Source organism: Anopheles merus, chromosome 3L (genome assembly GCF_017562075.2).
Source record: "Anopheles merus strain MAF chromosome 3L, AmerM5.1, whole genome shotgun sequence".
NCBI classification, from domain to species: Eukaryota; Metazoa; Arthropoda; class Insecta; order Diptera; family Culicidae; genus Anopheles; species Anopheles merus.
This window is the reverse complement of record NC_054085.1, coordinates 10,233,353-10,251,784: the sequence shown is the minus strand read 5'-3', so window position 1 is coordinate 10,251,784 and position 18,432 is coordinate 10,233,353. Positions and strand designations below refer to the sequence as shown.

At 43.4% G+C, this 18,432-nt stretch overlaps 1 protein-coding gene across 2 annotated transcripts in view; it reads left to right on the top strand.

Moving 5' to 3' along the window:
- Positions 1 to 8,424, top strand: part of LOC121599575 — a 222,114-nt gene extending 213,690 nt beyond the window's left edge. For both annotated transcript variants that reach the window (XM_041927462.1, XM_041927463.1), the window contains exons 7-11: positions 3,953 to 4,172; positions 4,255 to 4,546; positions 4,624 to 4,743; positions 5,508 to 5,853; positions 5,933 to 8,424. In XM_041927462.1, coding sequence (XP_041783396.1) covers positions 3,953 to 4,172; positions 4,255 to 4,546; positions 4,624 to 4,743; positions 5,508 to 5,853; positions 5,933 to 7,043 — 2,089 coding nt within the window. In that variant the 3' untranslated portion in view covers positions 7,044 to 8,424. The remainder of the gene's footprint in view (positions 1 to 3,952; positions 4,173 to 4,254; positions 4,547 to 4,623; positions 4,744 to 5,507; positions 5,854 to 5,932) is intronic.
- Positions 8,425 to 18,432: the final 10,008 nt, after the last annotated feature.

Below are 18,432 nucleotides of genomic sequence, written 5' to 3'. Positions count from 1 at the left end.
AAAGAGGTTATTTTGTGTGGCGATAGGTAGGAAATGCGCGGGCGGTAAGCTAGGTTACAGCCTTACATTGCAGAGACGGCTTCAAAGCGGTACAATAATTAAAATAGTTTTATTCAATAGCAACTTTTTGGATCAATTGAAGCTTTTTCCTAGTAAAATAATGCAAACCGAATTACTATTTCCCCTTCAATGTAGAAATTGTAACATGAAACTCTATACTACATATCGGAAACGATAGAAAAAAAAACATTTGAAAGGGGCTTACGTTAAAAATCCGTCACAGGGTCATTTTGCTATTCCAATTGCATACATGCAGGCGTTTCGTACGAGAGAAAACGTATATTTTATAGCACTCACTGCACGCACACACTTCCAACGCATAACAAGTCAATTAGCAAAATTATCTAACGTAAGTGACATGCCCAGCATCCCGCCAGAGCGCACACCGGTTGAATATGGTTAAATATTTTACTTTAATATCGCCATAAATCGACCACGTTGCGCACCAGGGCGCTTGTTTCTTTCTTCTCTCGGCTGTGCAGTGCAGACCCTTTTGGAACCGAGCTATTTTCTTTTGCTGTGGAACATCGAGCAGAAGGGAAGAGAGCGAGATTTCCTGATTTCAGCTCCACCCCGAAACTACTTTACACGATCCCGGTGAGTTCTCAGGGGCAAGCGCACACTTTCCATATGGTCGCTAGCACTATAACTAACGGGGCTAACTATCTCATCCACTCGGTCGAATAGAGAATTTACGGCTTTCCATTTCGGCAAAGGGCCGGGCGAAAGCGCACCTGGGGAAAAGTTCCGGGCCCGGAGTTTTATCCGTAGCGCTGGCAAGCGAAGGCTCTGGCAAGAAGCAGCAGCAGCAGTTGGATGGTGATGGTGGTTGAAACGTTGAAAATTTATCCATCTGCAGCCAAAATAGACTCGTTCAGGTGGGGCAGACGGAACCCCCGAGACAGGGGCTTGGGGCATTCCTGCCTGGAAAGCAATTTCCAATGCAAAACTTGTAAATTATTATTTCAAATTATTATAGCCAACCGCACATACCCACTCCGACATACACACACCTTGTAGTCATTTCACTACGGTTGGTTGGCATCCCGAAAAGCAGTAACTTAAAGATGGTTCATTCTTCGGAATGTGCACAGCGCTCTCGCTCGGATGGGAAATATTTTAAAGCCAAATAGGTGCAATGATGCATTTTAACCGCTCGGCGGAGAGGTTCACCTGCCCACCGCCCGATTCGTCTACCGCCACTATACGCCTGTGGGAAGGTGTGTGTATATTTGTATCTAGTTAAGCGGAATTGTTCAGGGGCATCGGTTGCTTCGGTTTTCGGGACCGTCGTGAGCCGATTTTCGCTGCATCGCATCGCTGCTAGCTTACTGCGGAAGAAACAAGCAAACTTTTGCCCGGTCGAGGTGGTGGAATGGCGGAGATAGGAAAGTAAGGTACGGCGAAAAACTTGCTCTCTAGTTTGTTTGGGGCGATCGAGCGATTTTCAGTTCCCGCGACCCGATACGCTCCCTCCGGCAAGTTCCCTCAACAATGATGGCTGTGGTTTGAAAGAGGGTAAAACCAGCAAAGGATGTATTGGATTCGAAATGGGATGAAACTGGGATGGCAATAAGAGGGGAAGGGATGGGACGAATATGTAGAGAAAAAAAAAGTTAAGGATTTATGGAAAACCTGTTGGGTTAAGGATTTGAGGTAAATTTCGAAACAGATTCCGTGCGGGAAAGAAAGTTGTTCCTTTTGCAAACGAACTAACACCAACACACACACATACATACACACATACATACACACACACACACACACACGTATACACAGTTCCCACTAGCCTATTCGAGCATAACTTGTCCATGGGGCATGGCTTTTGGTTGAAGCGCAGGTGAGGCGAAGACCACGGCGAAGAAGGCGCAGGGAGTGACTAAAAACTTTACCGTTAACCAGTTAGCCGAACTGGCCGTGGCCAATCCCGGGGCTTAGAAGCGAGTCTTTTGCGTTTGATTGCTTTTCGAAGGAGCGGACGGTGTGTGTGTGTGCATGTGGCGGGAATGAAGGTACGATAATTTGATTGGAAAATCAATTGGGCGATACAGCGCTTGGAGTTTTTCGGGCGCCTGCGGTGTGCGGGCTGGGGCTACGGTTGGATGCGCGTCTGGCACCGTTTGTTGGAAGGTGTTAGAATACGTTCGATATGAAAATGTTACATTGAAGTGTTCCGATATGTGTGTGTGGGAAGTATGTAGGCGGCACAGATGATGGATAGAAGTAATTTAATACTTTTGTGGAAAAATGGAAAAATGGGGAGCACACACAGCACATAGTGGTTCAACATTGTTTCGAAAAATTGGCGTTTTGCTTTGAATTGAAATCATGACAGGCTGTTGTTGTTGATTTGCTGACATAGTAATGATGCAGTTGAGGGTTTCTAGCGGCTTACAACACATTGTGGTAGTTTTGTAGTTAAATAAATTGAGTTTTGTGTTTCTGTCTGTCAGTAACTCATTAAAACTCTTTCCTGGGATTTCGTAATGTGCAAGAATTTACTAATTTATCATACTTGTTCGAGTATGATACCCAAATTCATCTGCAGTAGAGTGCAATCTATAAACCTTAATTACTTTTTTTACAAGGAATAAGCACCTCTTCCAAAGATTTGATGTGTATTGTAAAATAATGATTTCTGGAAGAATGAAAAACAATACACAAGTTTTTTTTAAATTACATGTAGCAGAACGAATTATCACGAAAAAATAACTGAAAACAACACAAATGATTAAACGTAGTGTAGAAAACAAGACATTAAAACATTTATAAAGTAAGGTAGAGGGGACAAAAGTTAAAAAATCTAAAGTAAAATGGTACAAAATCAACTAAATTGATAAAATAAATAATAAAATTAAAGAAGAATGGGGTTTGATAATAACAAGAATAAAAAAAGAATAAATGTGAGTTAGAAATTAAAGAAGAGAAGAAGGAAAGGAGATGAAAAGTAAAACAAAGGAATGAAAAGAAAAAAATAGTTTTAAAATGTAGTGGATAAGCCAAAAGATAAATCTAAAGCGATAAATTATGCGAAATAAAAAAAAAACGTAACTAACAACTAATGTTTGTATGAAAAGAAAAAATTGTTGATTTTATTTGAAAAAATATGCATTGCCAAGCAATCCATCTTGCCAGCTTATCTATTCATCTTGCCTTGAAAAAGCACCATGCAGCTGATCTACTTTCGAGGGCACGGCTCATGCAAGAACAGTACAGAGCTATAAGCTTCCTCTAATAACAAAACCAGCAAAAAATATCTTAATGCTGCGAGTGTTTGTTAAAACACAACTCCTTCATTAGAGTAAACAACGCTTAAACGCCCCATTAATAAAGCAGGGCAAAACTGGCCAAATCGAATTAGCAGACAGCTAAACCCTACCCGCGTGAGGTGTTGAAAAGCGCAATCATTTATATAATGCCCGTGCATGCATTTGATTGGCATGAAATTGGTGCGGCAGTTGTCCAGTTAGCACAGCACAAGGTGACCTAATAAACGGTTTAAAAACGGTACAAATCGTGCGGCCTACGGGGCCCTAGGGCCATTATAAAAGTGAGTGGTCATTGGTCATTAAAGAAGCAAAAGAAACACACCAAGCCTCGCGTGATGAATCGCACCCGTTTGATTTGGTTAGTTGGGTCAATAAACAAATTAGAAGTGGGTGCGTGTTGATGACCGAAACCGGTAATGCTAATACTTCCTGATCGTAAATTTTTACGACTCTCGGCTCCCTCGGGGCATCCGATGAAACCGTGTCCAATGAAACACTTTAGCATTTCAAGAAGGGTTTTTTTTAGGTTGATTTTTGACAAAGAAAACTGTGGAAAATCTTGATAAAAGTTGCGCTTAAATTTATATTTCTCTCTTTCGCTTGTTCTTCGCATGATCCTGCAGGAGCTGGGAGCAGTGTGACGAGGCACAGGACTATCTGAGCATTTACGACGGCGCGGCACCGGAAGCACCGACCATTGGGCGCATTTGCGGCGGAGACGTCCTGCCGGATATCGTATCGAGCGGTCCGGAGATGCGTGTCGAGTTCCACACGTCCCCGTACGATGTGCCGTTCCATCCGAATCCGGTCACCTTCCTGCCCGGCTTCGAGCTGGAAGTGCACGTAAGCAAGCAATTGTTTGTCGGTTTGTCGATCGGTCGATTAACCTGTCTGCGGTTACATTTCCCGTTTGCTCCGTTTGAAGGTTCTGTACGTCAACTCCAACTCTCAGTCGTACATCCGGCAGCCGGGCCGGTGCGAGTTCATTGTCAGTGCGTTCGAGAGTCAAACGGGGGAGCTGGAGAGTCCGCAGCACACGCTACCACCGGAAAGCTCCTGTCTGTACCACTTCCAGGGCCGACGGCACGAAACCGTGTGGGTTTCCTTTATCAAGTACCATTCGGCCATCGATCCGACCGGGTTCGAGTCACCGGCCGAGTGCGTGACGCAGCTACGCATCTGGGACGGGCGATGGTCGGTGACTTCGCGTCCTTACGGTAAGTTCGTATTCGTCGTAGGCTCTCCTCTTAGGGGAGGAAAATTGAGGTGTGGATATTTATTGTAGTATTTGTAGGTGCACCGCCGGAGTACCAGCGCAATGCGAGCTTGATCGAGCAGATCTGTCGCGAGGAGGTGCCGAGACTTTGCTCCCGTTCGCTGGTAGCGAAGGGGAGTAGGCCATGCTCAACGCAAGGTAAGGTATTTGGGTTGGGATATTCCTGGGAATGGGAGTTAACTAGTGTGTCAGTATCTTTTGGGATGAATGATGGACTCTTTAGTGTTGAGTTTTATGAATTTTGAATCTAAATCTCGAAAATTTATGAATCTTAAGTGATTTCATTGAAAAATGAAATGACTTAGTCTAGATTCATGGCTATTGAAAGAGTCATAGCTGTGTATAAAAGCTTGACTTATTAAAGATCCATAACTCATAAAAATGTATCTGATAAGATTATAAAAAGATTATTTCAAAGATCATGATTATTTCAATATTTTGGCTCATCTAGAGTTGATGACTCTCCAGAGATTTTGTCGATATCTCCAACTCTTCAAAGACTCATGAATGTTTGAAATATCATGAGTCTACAGAGACTCTTGACTCTCTCTTGAATTTCATTGTATTTTTGGAGATATATCAAGCAAACATTTCTATTCACAAAGACTCAAGACTGTTCATAAACCTCTTCAGAAATTCAGACCCTTCAGAAATTTACTACTAAGTAAAGATTGATGGATTTTTGGAGATTATTTACATTCTAAATGTTCATGACTCTTTAACTCTGCAGAAAGTTTGAAAGCATGAGAGTTCAGATATTAACGAATATTTACATATCATTGACTCCCCAGACAGTTATGACTCTTTCGAGATCCTCGATTTGAACTAAATACTAATATTTCATTAATTGATAATTCATTTACTGTAATGTTAACCAATCACATTTTGCATTCTACCTGCAGAGAGCTATCTGTCGACGGGCTCCGACCTAACGATCGAGTATCGGCCCAGCCCAATCGGTACGGCACGGCTTTACGGGCCAGCGTCCGCGTTCAAGCTACGCTACGAGTTTGTGGACAATTCACTCGGAGGAGCTCCTCTGGAGCCACTCGTAGCTCCATCCGCCATGCCAGAACCGGCCGCACTCGTACAGTTCCACCCGAAGTCGTGCGATCGTGTCTTTCGCTCTTCGTCCGCGTCGCGCGGCATCTTTCGATCGCCCTCGAACGTGTTCATGTACGGTCGGGGAGGCTCGCCGAACATTTCCTGCATTATTCGGTTCGAAGCGAGCGGCGGTGAGAGTGTCAGGTGAGTAATTGGAGCTCTTAGTAGCTGTAGTTCTTCACCATGAATGTCTTAATGAGAGTATTTTTTCCGCTTCTTTCAGGTTAACGATCACACGGGCACGCTTTGGAGGGAGATCTTGTCAGAATTTGCAAAACCGTTCGGGTCGTTGGCACTGCAACCATCACGGTGGTCCGGTATCCGACCTGCGCATCAGTGAGGTACCGTGGACGGATGTATCGCCCCTACCGCGTGACTGCCTGTGTTCGGACGTGTCCGGCTCGATTACGCTCGCCCCACTAGCGGCCAGCATTGTGGAGGTGAAGTTCACCACCCTGCAGATGGAAGTGGATCAGGACTTCCGGGACTTTTACTTCGAGGGACGGTACGAGTTCGCACGCGACGGATGCGAAACCGATTGGTCCGAGCGGCGTCTTCGGGGACGTAGCGGCGATGCCTACCTGAAACCGACGCCATGTCCTGCGCTGATACAACCCTGGCTGCTGGAGCCCGAAACGGATAGTAGCTACCTGGTGCTGAAGCTGAAAGGCTTCTGGATGCCACCGTTGCTGCAATCGGCACCGCCCTGTCCAACGGACGCCCGCATCACGGTGTACTCCACGAACAATCCGAAAAACTCGCGCGATCTTTGCCCCTCCGGGCCGGACGTGGTGGCGTTCTCGGATGGTTGGGATCGGGCGTACGAGTTTAGCGCGATGGAGATCTCCAAGAGTCTTATCATTGAGTTTAAGAGCCCTCGCCGACCGCCGCTCGAGCTGATCGAGTACAAGTTCTCGTGGATGGAGATCTTCCCGGCGCACGACTGTCCGCATCGCTGCCAGGAGCTGCAGGCCTGCATCCCGGCGGAGCTGTGGTGCGATGGAAAGGTGCACTGTCCCTCCGGTCAGGACGAAAGCCCTACGGAGTGCGATCTACGGTTGCCCCTGTCGCCACTGCACGTTGGTCTAGCAGCGGCCACGCTCACGCTAGTCCTGTCGCTAGCCGCCGGCCTGACCGCCTGTGCACGACGCAAACGGGGCGAGAAGAAGCACCTGCAAGCGGTCCACCTGGATACGGCTGGGCGGGGTGTCGGGTATGGGCCGCCGCTTCCGCACCACGGCGGGGCAGGCTATCCGCACGCCAACCATCACCTGTCGTCCAGCCATGCCCTGACGCCCCTCTACCTGGACCCGTCGAAGGACAGCTTCTGTTGACAGGAGCTGGAGACTTCGGTGTAGCCAATGCCGAAGTCGTCGCAGGACTTTTACTACTTCGCGTTCAACGCCGGCACCGGCACCAACACGAGCAGCTGTTGAGTGGTCGGAGCTGCTGAACGGTCGCGAGGTGCACACAAGCCCGGTGGCGTTACCGATCGCGATACTTCGAGCGAACGTACTTCAAGCCATGGTGATATTTGACGCACACGTAGAGCAGGTAGAACGTGTGCGTATTTAAAATCCCCCTTTATCCGCACCCTCCCGGTTAGTAGGAAAAGGAATTGTTTTAGCAACATAGCAACATAGCGTGCTCGATGTAGCATTTAACCCGACTACGTCGTGGCAAGGCGAGCGGCATATAGCACACACATACACAAACACAGGTTGGTTTTTAATTGTGACAATCAGTTGAGACAGTTGACAATTCTGCTAGCCTCCCCCAATCCTAGGAGAAGTTAGCTTGTCATGGGACTGGAGGCGAGCAGGCGCAACAATACCCCCGCGTGCGGAAGTGAAGCAAGAAAAGGATTTGAATGTTGTACATTTGGAAATTACTAGTAACTAAAATGGTTGTGATGGCCAGTGTAAGAAATTAAACACAAACGAAAAGCGTGCTTAAACGCTATTTTGAAAGGGAATTAAACGTTTTACTTTTCCTTTTTGCTTTAACTGCAGCAGGCCTATTGCGACGGTTTGTATGAAGTTAGTTTGTTTAAATTCTGCCAATGACAATGAAAAGTGTTATTATTTGAAATATTTTATCTCATTTCAAACATATTAACAGAAATTATGAAAAGCAGGACTTTTTTAAAGAAGAGCTCCAGTTGATTTCACAGCGATGAAAGGAGGGATATGTCGCATTTCAGTGTAGCTTCAGAAAAGAACAAACTCTATAGCGCAGACAAGTGTTAGCATACATCAATTCCACTGTACATAGAAGCTATGCAAATGAGTTGCTGAACAAAAAAAAAGCCCATTACAACAGCTCTTCTAGCTTCGTTCGCTTTTAATGGATTGATTTGAGTAAGCAAAACTACCCACACCATTGTACAAAGAGATAATACTTTTATGAAAATGATATGTTTTCTGTTTAACTATCTCTATCTTTGCGAGAAGCAAATAAAGAAAACAACCCGAACATAAAACAAACCCAATTGCATGATAAGAAATACACTCACAGAAATAGGGCCACAAATGTGGTAAAAATTGATACATTCAAACTCAACATACAGAAACACGCAACAAACAAAAAACTCCCCTTGAAATGCAAACCTTTTCTCAAATCGTCAAATGATAATGTGATTCTCAGTAGTTAAGCAAGGAAGAAAGAAAAGAAAAACAGATAAAGAAAGAAGAGGAAAAGGAGGAAACACAAGAAGAAGAAGAATATACAAATAACGCTCACACTATAGATAATGAATTAGAAAAGAAGAGAAAGCTAAGATAAGCAGATTTGTATAAAGAAATACTAATAGAACTACTAAAGAACAGAAGAAAAATAAAAAAAGTCTTAAAAGTCTGTCTCATGGTCAGTCAAAGGAAGAAAAAAAAAACAAAAACAAAAATTCACAATCAATGGGCAACCTGGATGCAGACACTATTCCATAACTTTCCCCTTTTTTTGTCCTATTTTATCTGGAAAAAATCTGTACAGAATGTGCGAGAGGAGTATGCAAACGAACGAATAGTACGTAGTGAATAATTCTAAAACAAGGAAGTGAAACCGCACTATACGAGACACACAATCCGAGCGTAACGTACAATTATACGCATTATACAGGAAGCGTGTAAAAAAACAAACCCCCTCGAGCGGTTGTGAACCTTGATGGCGGAGGAATTGGGCGGCGGAATTAGCTCCTCCGTACCATGTTCTCCGGCTGTGAAACGGATCTCTTCCATCGTCGAAATTAAAACGAAACAAGCAGCTGAAATTGTGTAGAAGTAAACGTGCGGGCGTTTGTTGGACTAATTATTCGCTAGCCTGTGTGTAAAGAGGAAGCGAAGCGATTACTTGTTAATATTCACTTCCACTGCAGGAGTACAGTATTTGTAAAATAGTACCGTGTTTTAGGAAGTAATCGTAAAGCGGACACGTCGCGCTTGGTGGAAAGAAAATGAACTAGAAAAATAGAAGAAAAAGTACTGTGAGCTGGAGTTGAGGAATTTCGACGACGTAAAAGCTCTACGAATAGCGAAACTGATTGTTTTCTTTTTTCACCCATAAATGCGCAACTCCCTGCAAACGATGTTACCAATGTTCAATGACCCCTGCTTTTAACGAACGAACGTCCCCTTCTGTGCATTCGCCGTGTGCTAGCTAGTAAGTGTCCGCGAAGGACGATATCTCTGCACTGCAGCTAGGATCGAATAGCGGTGCGTTGTGCAGTATAGGGAAACCAATATAATTCTTTGAATGACAAACTACACACAGACACACCCATTCCCACACTGTGCTGGTTCTGTAACAGAAATAGCTAAGGGATGTAAATAGGTAGCACTTGCGTGAAGGTGGTCGAAGAGAGTGGCGTACGAAATGAGAAGAAGTTGTATTGTGGTGGGAAACGAAGATGAACGGGGAGCAATGTGTGACATGTAGGTGTATAAGTATACCTAAATTTCCATGAAGGCGACGACTTTCACGGGCAATGAAATCGGTCTAGCGATCAATAAAGTATCAGATACTTCCTAACGGCACACGTCTGCTGGAATGAAATATTGAGTATTTGTAAGATTGTTTTATTCGAAGGTATGGAAAGAAAACACTTTATTCCGGACACTTAATTTCTTTGTATTTTGATAGTGGCCATATAGTTTTTTTTTATTTTATACTAGCTGATTTACCCGGTTTCACGCGGGATATAATTAATGTCCCGTTTTTATTAAAAATAGAAGAATTTGCAATCCAAGGAGTATAAAACAACGATTACAATGTTCTTATCGGTCGTAATAACAGTAGGTAATTAAGATCTATAATCATCCGCTTGTGTACTACTGAGTTTTTGGTTTCTTCTTCTTCTTTGGCACAACAACCGTTGTCGGTCAAGGCCTGCCTGTACACACTAGTGAAGTGAGCTTGGCTTTCAGTGACTTATTATTACCATAGCAGGATAGTCAGTTCTACGTATGGGGGCACGGTCTATTCGGGATATGAACCAATGACGGGCATGTTGTTAAGTCGTACGCGTTGACGACTGTACCACCAGACCGGCAAAGGGGGAGTTTTTTGGTTTATCACGGAGTTTATTCGACCATATATATATACCATATATCATATACAGGCACTCCATGATATATGCTATTAATGCGGACTGGAGGCAATCGCGTATCTCTGATATTAGCGTATGTCGAAATTCGATATTTTCGGTCAAATTATAGCTAACTCCCGTATCATTCTGCTTGAAGGGGTAGGTTTTAGCCATTAAATTAGTTATTTGATCTAATTTCAACTAAAAAATTGAAATTTTGTGCTATTTTAAATGGTTTTTAAAATTTGCCGTAAAGAGAATTTATTTTGAGTTTGGCATTTGATATGTCAAATTAGTATAAGAACTGTCAAATTAAGAAAATCTAAAGAAAATCAAATTAAGACCCCCTGTGCAAAGCGACGGAAGAAATCATGCCCTTTCGCGCATTTTCTCAGGCCTTCTTTTTCCCTCCTCCCCCTGTACAAAGCGACGGAAGAAATCATGCCCTTTCGCGCATTTTCTCAGGCCTTCTTTTTCCCTCCTACGGCAAATTTGTCGAGCAGCGTTTCGAGCTACCTGTCCCTGACTCTGCCTCATACCCCTCGCCTAAGGGGACTGCCGAAGGTTTAGTTGTGTTGGTGCGTCAGACGGCCAATCGCTGTCAGCCGTCGTCCGTGCTTTTTCGCTCCATAGCGCTATCTCTTTCTCGCGTGTGGTCAATGCTGATGAGCTGCTGTGGCGCTTAAAAAAACCGTTAACAAACATTGCGGCGATGAAGTTCCATTTTCTCAAATCAAACCAAAAAAGCGCAATGAGTTCAAACGCTGCAATGTAAAAATGACTACGGAATCGCTAGCTCACGCTGGAGGGTTTGCTGTGCAACGCACAGAACGTTTATACGCATTATCACGTTCAGCCCGGCGCTTGTTTTCCTCAACATACCGTTCCGCCGGCATCTAGAACGCAAGCTGATCGTGCAACCGGCATACTGGAAAGTCTGTGTTGTCTTCCGGAATGTTATGATTCATTGGTCAAAGAAAGGAAGGTGTTCATGACAGTGGCGGATTAGGGGAATCGGGGGAAAGATGAGATGAGGCTCCTGTACATGGTAACTGATGACCGGGAGGAGGGGGTACTGGCACACAGCTGTTGGGAGATTGAACAGCATACTTAAATTGACGGCGGGCGCGGGCTTCGACCATGGGACCCCTACGCTCATCGGTCACAGGCCCTACAATTATTTCCGGCATGAGGGGGGAGGGGGGGGGGCAAATGACTCTCCAGCCACTTGGCCACAACGACCATTTTTCCGGGGTCCTTGTCACTAATACTCTGTCCACTTGTACGGTGTTGACGGTGTTTTTTATTGTGAAAGTGCATCCTTCCCCCTGCCTGCAGCGTATGCATCGAGCAGGAGACAGTGTGGCAGTATGCAAGTTGCACGCTGGATAGGAGCGGTCCCGCGGCACCGCCATCATTCCGCACATCTGCATGCCCGTCGTGGGTTCTAACCGCGTATGAACCGTCCGCCGTAGCAAGGGGCGACCATCCGGCTACGCGGTACTCAAGTCCTGAAAAGGCCGGCATGATCGCGTTGGCTATTACGCCAATAATAATAATAATTATAATAATAATAAGAAGAAGAACTTAGCATAGCAGTCCACACTCGGGGAAGGTTTTTGTTTTGACTTTGGTGCTGCCGGGTCTACCGCTGTGGCGCGACAAATGCACGGAATGCAATCGACCAAAACATGAACCTACCGAGCCGAAGGCAGTGCCGGTCGCTCGGCGTCATGATACCGACTCCAAGCCAACAAGCCGCCAGATTCTGGACGGACAGGTCGAGCAGCTTACGCGCACCGTAATAAACCAAACCAGAATTCTCTTTTATATGGACTCAATTCAAAATGTTGTTTCCACTGCGGCCGCTAGCTGAATTGGAAAGAAATGTGCTACATATCACACGCACGTTTGCTTCGATCGTAGCGGTAATCGATCGGGCAGCGTACAGTGCGTTTTCTGAGAATGCATGGAGTGTGTAGACGCAGCCGGTGACAATGCACGCATCAGAATCAAACAGTTTTGGGGTTCCCGCACGCACACACACACACGCGCACGCACGCATGCACGCGCGTACGCGAGAACGCTCCCCCGAACGCGCGTACACGCACGATCGATATCCGCTACCTTATCGGAAGAATTGCTGGCTTATCTTGTAGCGCATCCTCATGCAAAGCACCGGGGGGGGGGGGGGGAGGGGGATCGCGGCATGATAGAGTGGACGGTCACTTTCCCCGCGTTGTGTGTGTGTCGCGACCCGAAAACTCGAGACAGATTTTGGCACATTAAAAAATATTTTATTGCCACTATACATCGTGCTACATGATGCTTAGAAGGTCGTTGAAGCATCAAACATGTTCAAATAAAAAAATATTAGATTAGTGTTAGACGTTCTCGTACGCTTGTTTGAAATTGGCTTCTTCACCCTCGATTGGCACGGGCATTAAATGGCCTCATCAGCAGCGGCACGACATAAAATAAACCATCCATACACCGATAATACTTTAAATCCCAAAATGAACCAGCTTCTCCCGCATCGTCAAGGTCACACACAATAAATAAATGCTAACACCCACCAATTACAATACACAACCGCAATACACATATATGAATCAACGCATACACCACAACACCCAATCAGCTGGCGGCGGAAGGCACGGGCTGAAGCGCAAGTAAGGCAAGGCAAGGTGGAGAAAGGAAGTGAGAGGAAGAGGAGGAAGAATGGGCGCCAAAATTTTTGAATTTTTTTACCGTTTTTTGCTCCGCCATCTGAAATAGTTCATCCATTTCTTCAACAGATGGCGCTCGTTCCGCACCTAAAAAGTGCTATAAATACGCTGGCTATCGTAGTTTTGGCTGAAGTCTAGCGTATTTTTTTGCGTATTTTTTGACACAAAACGACGCAAAAAACTACGCAGAAAACTGCTCGAATTTGCGTAGCGGGATAGTTTTGGCTGAAGTCTAGCGTATTTTTTTGCGTATTTTTTGACACAAAACGACGCAAAAAACTACGCAGAAAACTGCTCGAATTTGCGTAGCGGGGGGCGACGTCGTAGATTTTATAGCAACGGCCGATTTTGCGGGTTGGGTTGGGATATCAACTTTTTTTCAAACGCTGGGTGGGTGTCTCGGTTAAACGATAAACCGTTTTAGAACTTTTTAAAATAGTCAAAAAGGTAGTGCTAAAAACTGGTAATTTGTTCTTATGTGCGTGGTCGACTGATGGAAAATAAGTTGTTTCTTTTTCAAATATAGGTGGTATTCTTTTATTGAGGCTAATAATACAACTCCTCAATGTTTGATGGCTGTCACATTTTAATGTCCCTTTCTTTCATGCCTTTTGAAGTACACAGGCACTTGCATCGGGCACAGAGCGCACAGGTCGTTTGTCATAATCTCATCCTGAGTAGATTTTGATTGAGTAAGACCACCGTTAGCGTAAGCGAATTGAGCTGCAGTTATTGCGTACCTTTATTGCAACTTGTATGCTGAACTGCCAGAGGGCTTCGGTTTGACAATAACATAAAAGGATAAAGCCCATATCGTGTTACTTCCTCAATTACTTTCTCCATTTTGGGACAAATATTTGCAGTGTGCTAGCGTGCATGGAATAAAGCACCCTGCCCAAAGGAAGCTGTAAAGATGGTGAAAAACCATCTTGGAATTGAATGTGACTCAATTAAAACCACCCGTGCTGAAAACTATTAGATAATAGTACAATAAATAAGGTAAAGAGCTCCCGAAAATAGAGTGTGTGATGGTAAAACTTTTTCAATCACAATGCAGGCAAGTACAATCGAGGAAGAGCAATTAACCAAACTGTGACAATGAAAGTGAATTAAAAAGAAAATCAATTCAATTGTCAAGCAAAGTACATTCCATGCTTTTATAGAGCTTCCAATAAAAGTTGGACAAAATGTTGGCTGTATAGGTTCGTTTCGTTCGAATCATGCCGCAATTGTAACAAAGCTATAACCGTGTACCGATATTGAAAGTATGCGTACGATGAAGAAATAAAATCATATTGCGAAAAACAGCATTACCGTGTTGCTTTCTGGAATACGGAGCACAACTAGCGCAGCAGTATTACGAGCATGGCGGGAGCAAAGATGATACTCCGCTACGAATTCGCAACCCAGTAGCAAACGTATCCCCGTAACATACAGGTAACAGCTGCAAACGTTGCCAGATTATATGCATGGAACGGTCCTCGGTTCACGTGTGTTCTGTACTGCCTGCTGGTCCCGCACGTCTCATCCTCCCGTCTCAGGGGCAGTTCGAGTTCGCTTATGGAGACACGTGGATGTATGTGCGGATGACCGTAAGATGAAGATATTCCACCGAAAGCTCGTAGCAGTAAGATTGTAGCGTAGCAGATGCTACGGCAATATGCCGGCACTGTACGGGATATATTGGCGTTGTACTGTTTCTGCAAATGCTCAATATCGAATGGGGAAATAGCTCCGAAATAGCAGTACGCATATCCTTAGGATCGGGCAGGATAAACATGTTTTTTTTACCTACGAACGAGTGGCTAAGCAAAGAGCAATACGATGTACCATCAATTCAACCAAATTGATGAAGATGGCTTAAAATTTGAGCCAAAGCACAGGTTGATTGTATGACAATTATCCAAAATCAAGCACAACAATAGACCCGATTTTAGCCGAAGGTTTTCGAAAGAATTTGTCTTACCACTACCGGGGCCGAGCATACGCTGGACAGTTCTAAGGGCCAGTAAGTCAACCACAGAGAACGAAGTCCGGCAGGATTTATGGATACACTGGGGATGGGTCCACCATTAAGCTGGTGCAATGTTTTCGTCAGTTTTGGCCGGACTAGTCGCTTAACTTGGGTAGTTAGCCGGATGAAGCTGATGAAGTGGTGGGAAAATTTATGCCCTGTTCTCAGTCGAATGCATTTTTAAGAGCGCACACAGAGAATCAGTCTTGCACAGAGCCTTTGCCGGAAGGTAGGATGCTATGCTGGGATTCGCTACATGGGCACAATAATGTTGCCGAGAGCATGGGGTTTCTTTGGAGTTTACTTAAATTTACTGGAGAGCTGCTTTCTTTGCTTCAGACAGGGATTGTTTGTGTGTTGGTGTGGAGTGTACGAAAAGTTCCATGATACGATTTTAAACTTTGTAGTGAGGAAAAGCGGAAGCAAAAATGTGTCTAGACCAGTTTTAGGGAGTGTGTAATGAAAGCACCACAATGAAGTCAAATTTTGGTGTCACTTTTCAAGGAACAGCCACCACGTAAAATGTGAAACTGAGCAAAGGACATATTATCCATATTATTAGAATATTAAGGCCAATGAGCACTTAAACTTGTTCATAAACAGTGAAGCTTCTCTAACCTTCAGTCTCTTCAAGGTGGATTGTTTATATATTATAATGTTTTAATGTCGTAATTTACAGCCATTATTTTACTTTATTTTATTTCATTTAATTTATTTCATTCTATATTTGCCATCAAAGCTAAATGACGAAGACTCAACATCAATAAATAACAAAAATGTCATTCATGATCGACACTAAATTGAAAAGAAAATAAAACCACAGGTAGATCACAAAGTGACTATCGTAAAATTTGAGAGGAAAAAAAAATCGAGAGTAAAACAAGAAACCAAGAAAAGGAATTAGAGAAATTAGAAAAAAAAAACAAATCAAAGAGATAGTAAACAACCTCAAGCAGGATGGAAGATGATAATTGAAAGTTTATAGCGTATGACGTGTCTCAACTGACAGAGAATCACGTGGACGAAGCGAACGAGATGGCCAAGAGTGAATCGGAAGCATCAGTAAATTAGGAATTGAATCGGGAGCGTTGGGCTCTAGGCTTACTCATACAATCACAGTTTGCAGAATTATTGTACTCTATGGTCAAAGCAGGCCACAATTTAGCATCCGGTTCATTGGAGATTCTATAGGCACGTGTTTAGTTTTTTCTGTGATATAATTGTCAGCATGCATCTTTACCTGGTGACATCTTTGTATGCAGTTTGCGCTTGTTTCGTACATGTAACAATGACACAGCTGTTTTGTATTGGTTTATTAGTAATTGTTAAGTGATTGGCCATCATTGCGACCTTGTCACTGATCTTATAAACTTTCTTAGGTGTCTGGGGTAGCAATAAATAACATAAAGCATCACGGTACATTGCAATATCAGCACAATATAAATAACAAAGAGTATCACAGCAAGAAAAAGAGGCAACATTAGGAGTTTCAGTCAAAAGAGTCATTGTGTGCATTGAATCTGATAGACATCGGCGTCATAGGTCCATTATCGCTATATGCACGTCTAGTTTGGTCAACTCTAAAAAGCCTATAGTTTCTTAAAATACGAGCAGGTACGTGGAAATTAACTCTAATTGAAAGGTCCGGTGAATCTATCTCTCTTAGGATGATTTTGCTCATAAAAGAGATTTGCTCCGTTTCGTGACGAGTAGCGAGAGACTCGAGTCCAAGGATCAATCACCGGGTGTGATAACTAGGTTTCATTGCCATATTCTAGAAATATAAAGCGTTTCAAAAAAACACACACACCATGGAACAACTACAATACTTGTACGAATGAACGCAATTATACGTACAAGAAATGAAAATTGAAATATGGGAAAGCGGGGCAAAATGGACACGTGAGGCAAAATGGGCAGCGTATTGATGTAATTTTTTCGCTACTTCCAAAATAAGCTTAAACCAGTGTCACAGGGATGCGTGGAAGTTTTACATGGTATATTTTTAAAGAATTTTTCCTGTAGAAAGCAAGGCAATTTAATGCGTATTTTTACTAATATAACAAATAATACAAAAATGCTTCACGTGGGGCAAAATGGGCAGTTACGCTGGGGCCAAATGGGCAGATGCTTTTGACATACGGCACTTGGTGAGGCTATGGTGCTGTATTTGTCGCCTCAATAATGATAACAGACCCAGCTTTAAAAGATTCGATTTTGTAGATTTGTGCTTTGACGTTTGACAGTTTGTTTACATATGCCTATTTTGCCCCTGGGCTAAGGACTGTATAGGAAGGGGGTCAAATATTAGCCAAAATCAGATTGGCTATCTTGGATGCCATTTGACAGTAGAAAGCCCTTGAAAATTCATCATTCCCTCAAACATTTACTGTTACTACAGGCAAACATACTCTTCCTGTAAAATGTATGAACTTATTTAAAGTTTTCTTGCAATTATCAGACCGATTTATCATTTTAATCACAAATAAATTTTGATTCGAAAAGGGCTGTTAGATGTCAAATTTCCTGTAACGAACTTTTGGCTATTTGTCAAAGCGTTCTACAATACGGGACCTCGTTCCTACACAGTCCTTGCCCAGGGCTATGCCCATTTTACATCGCATGTCAAAATAGCTTCTCGTAAAACATCACCTTCTATTAAACACTTTTTTCATGTGTTTAAGTTATGTTCAGGCTATGTGGCAATTTTAATCCATAGATCAATGGTGAAGGCATGTAATAGTGTAAGAATAATTTGTGTTTTGTGGCATATTCATAGGAATATTCAGTAGACTGCTTAACATGTCCACTAGCCCCGCTTTTGCCTACATTACTCTTCGGGTGAAAATATAATTTACATTGCGTTTTTTGTGATATTCTTTTAAGGACCTTATATTATTATTTTTTAATATTTTCATTGAAAAGGCGGTAAAATTTTAATGTTAAAGGGCAGCGGTGAGGTGGACTTTTGAGGTAATGGGCTAAAGGTAATGGATAAGTTATAAAAAGCCCTCGACCAGTTAGTTTGGACTAAATTAAAAAAAAAAAACAATGTTTTATGATGTCAAGCAATATGATTGGTAAAGCAAGGTTGAAGATGGTTATTTAAAAACTAATTGTACGAGCAGGGTAGCAGGGTAGTAAGATCTCGGTTGATGCTGTAAGCGCACGCTGTTCACAAAATATTTTTTTGAACGAAAAATTGACTTCCCAAGTGGTAAGCTTGTGCAAGCAAAATGATCATATCGACGGAACATGTCTTAATAAACCTGCATTGTTTCCAAAGGCCATTTGAAGCCTTGCACTTCTAAACTATTTGGGCAGTTTTTCAACACGATTCAGCTCTAGCCTAAAACGGTTTCAATCGTTCTGGAATGGTGAAAGAATAATTAGCCTTA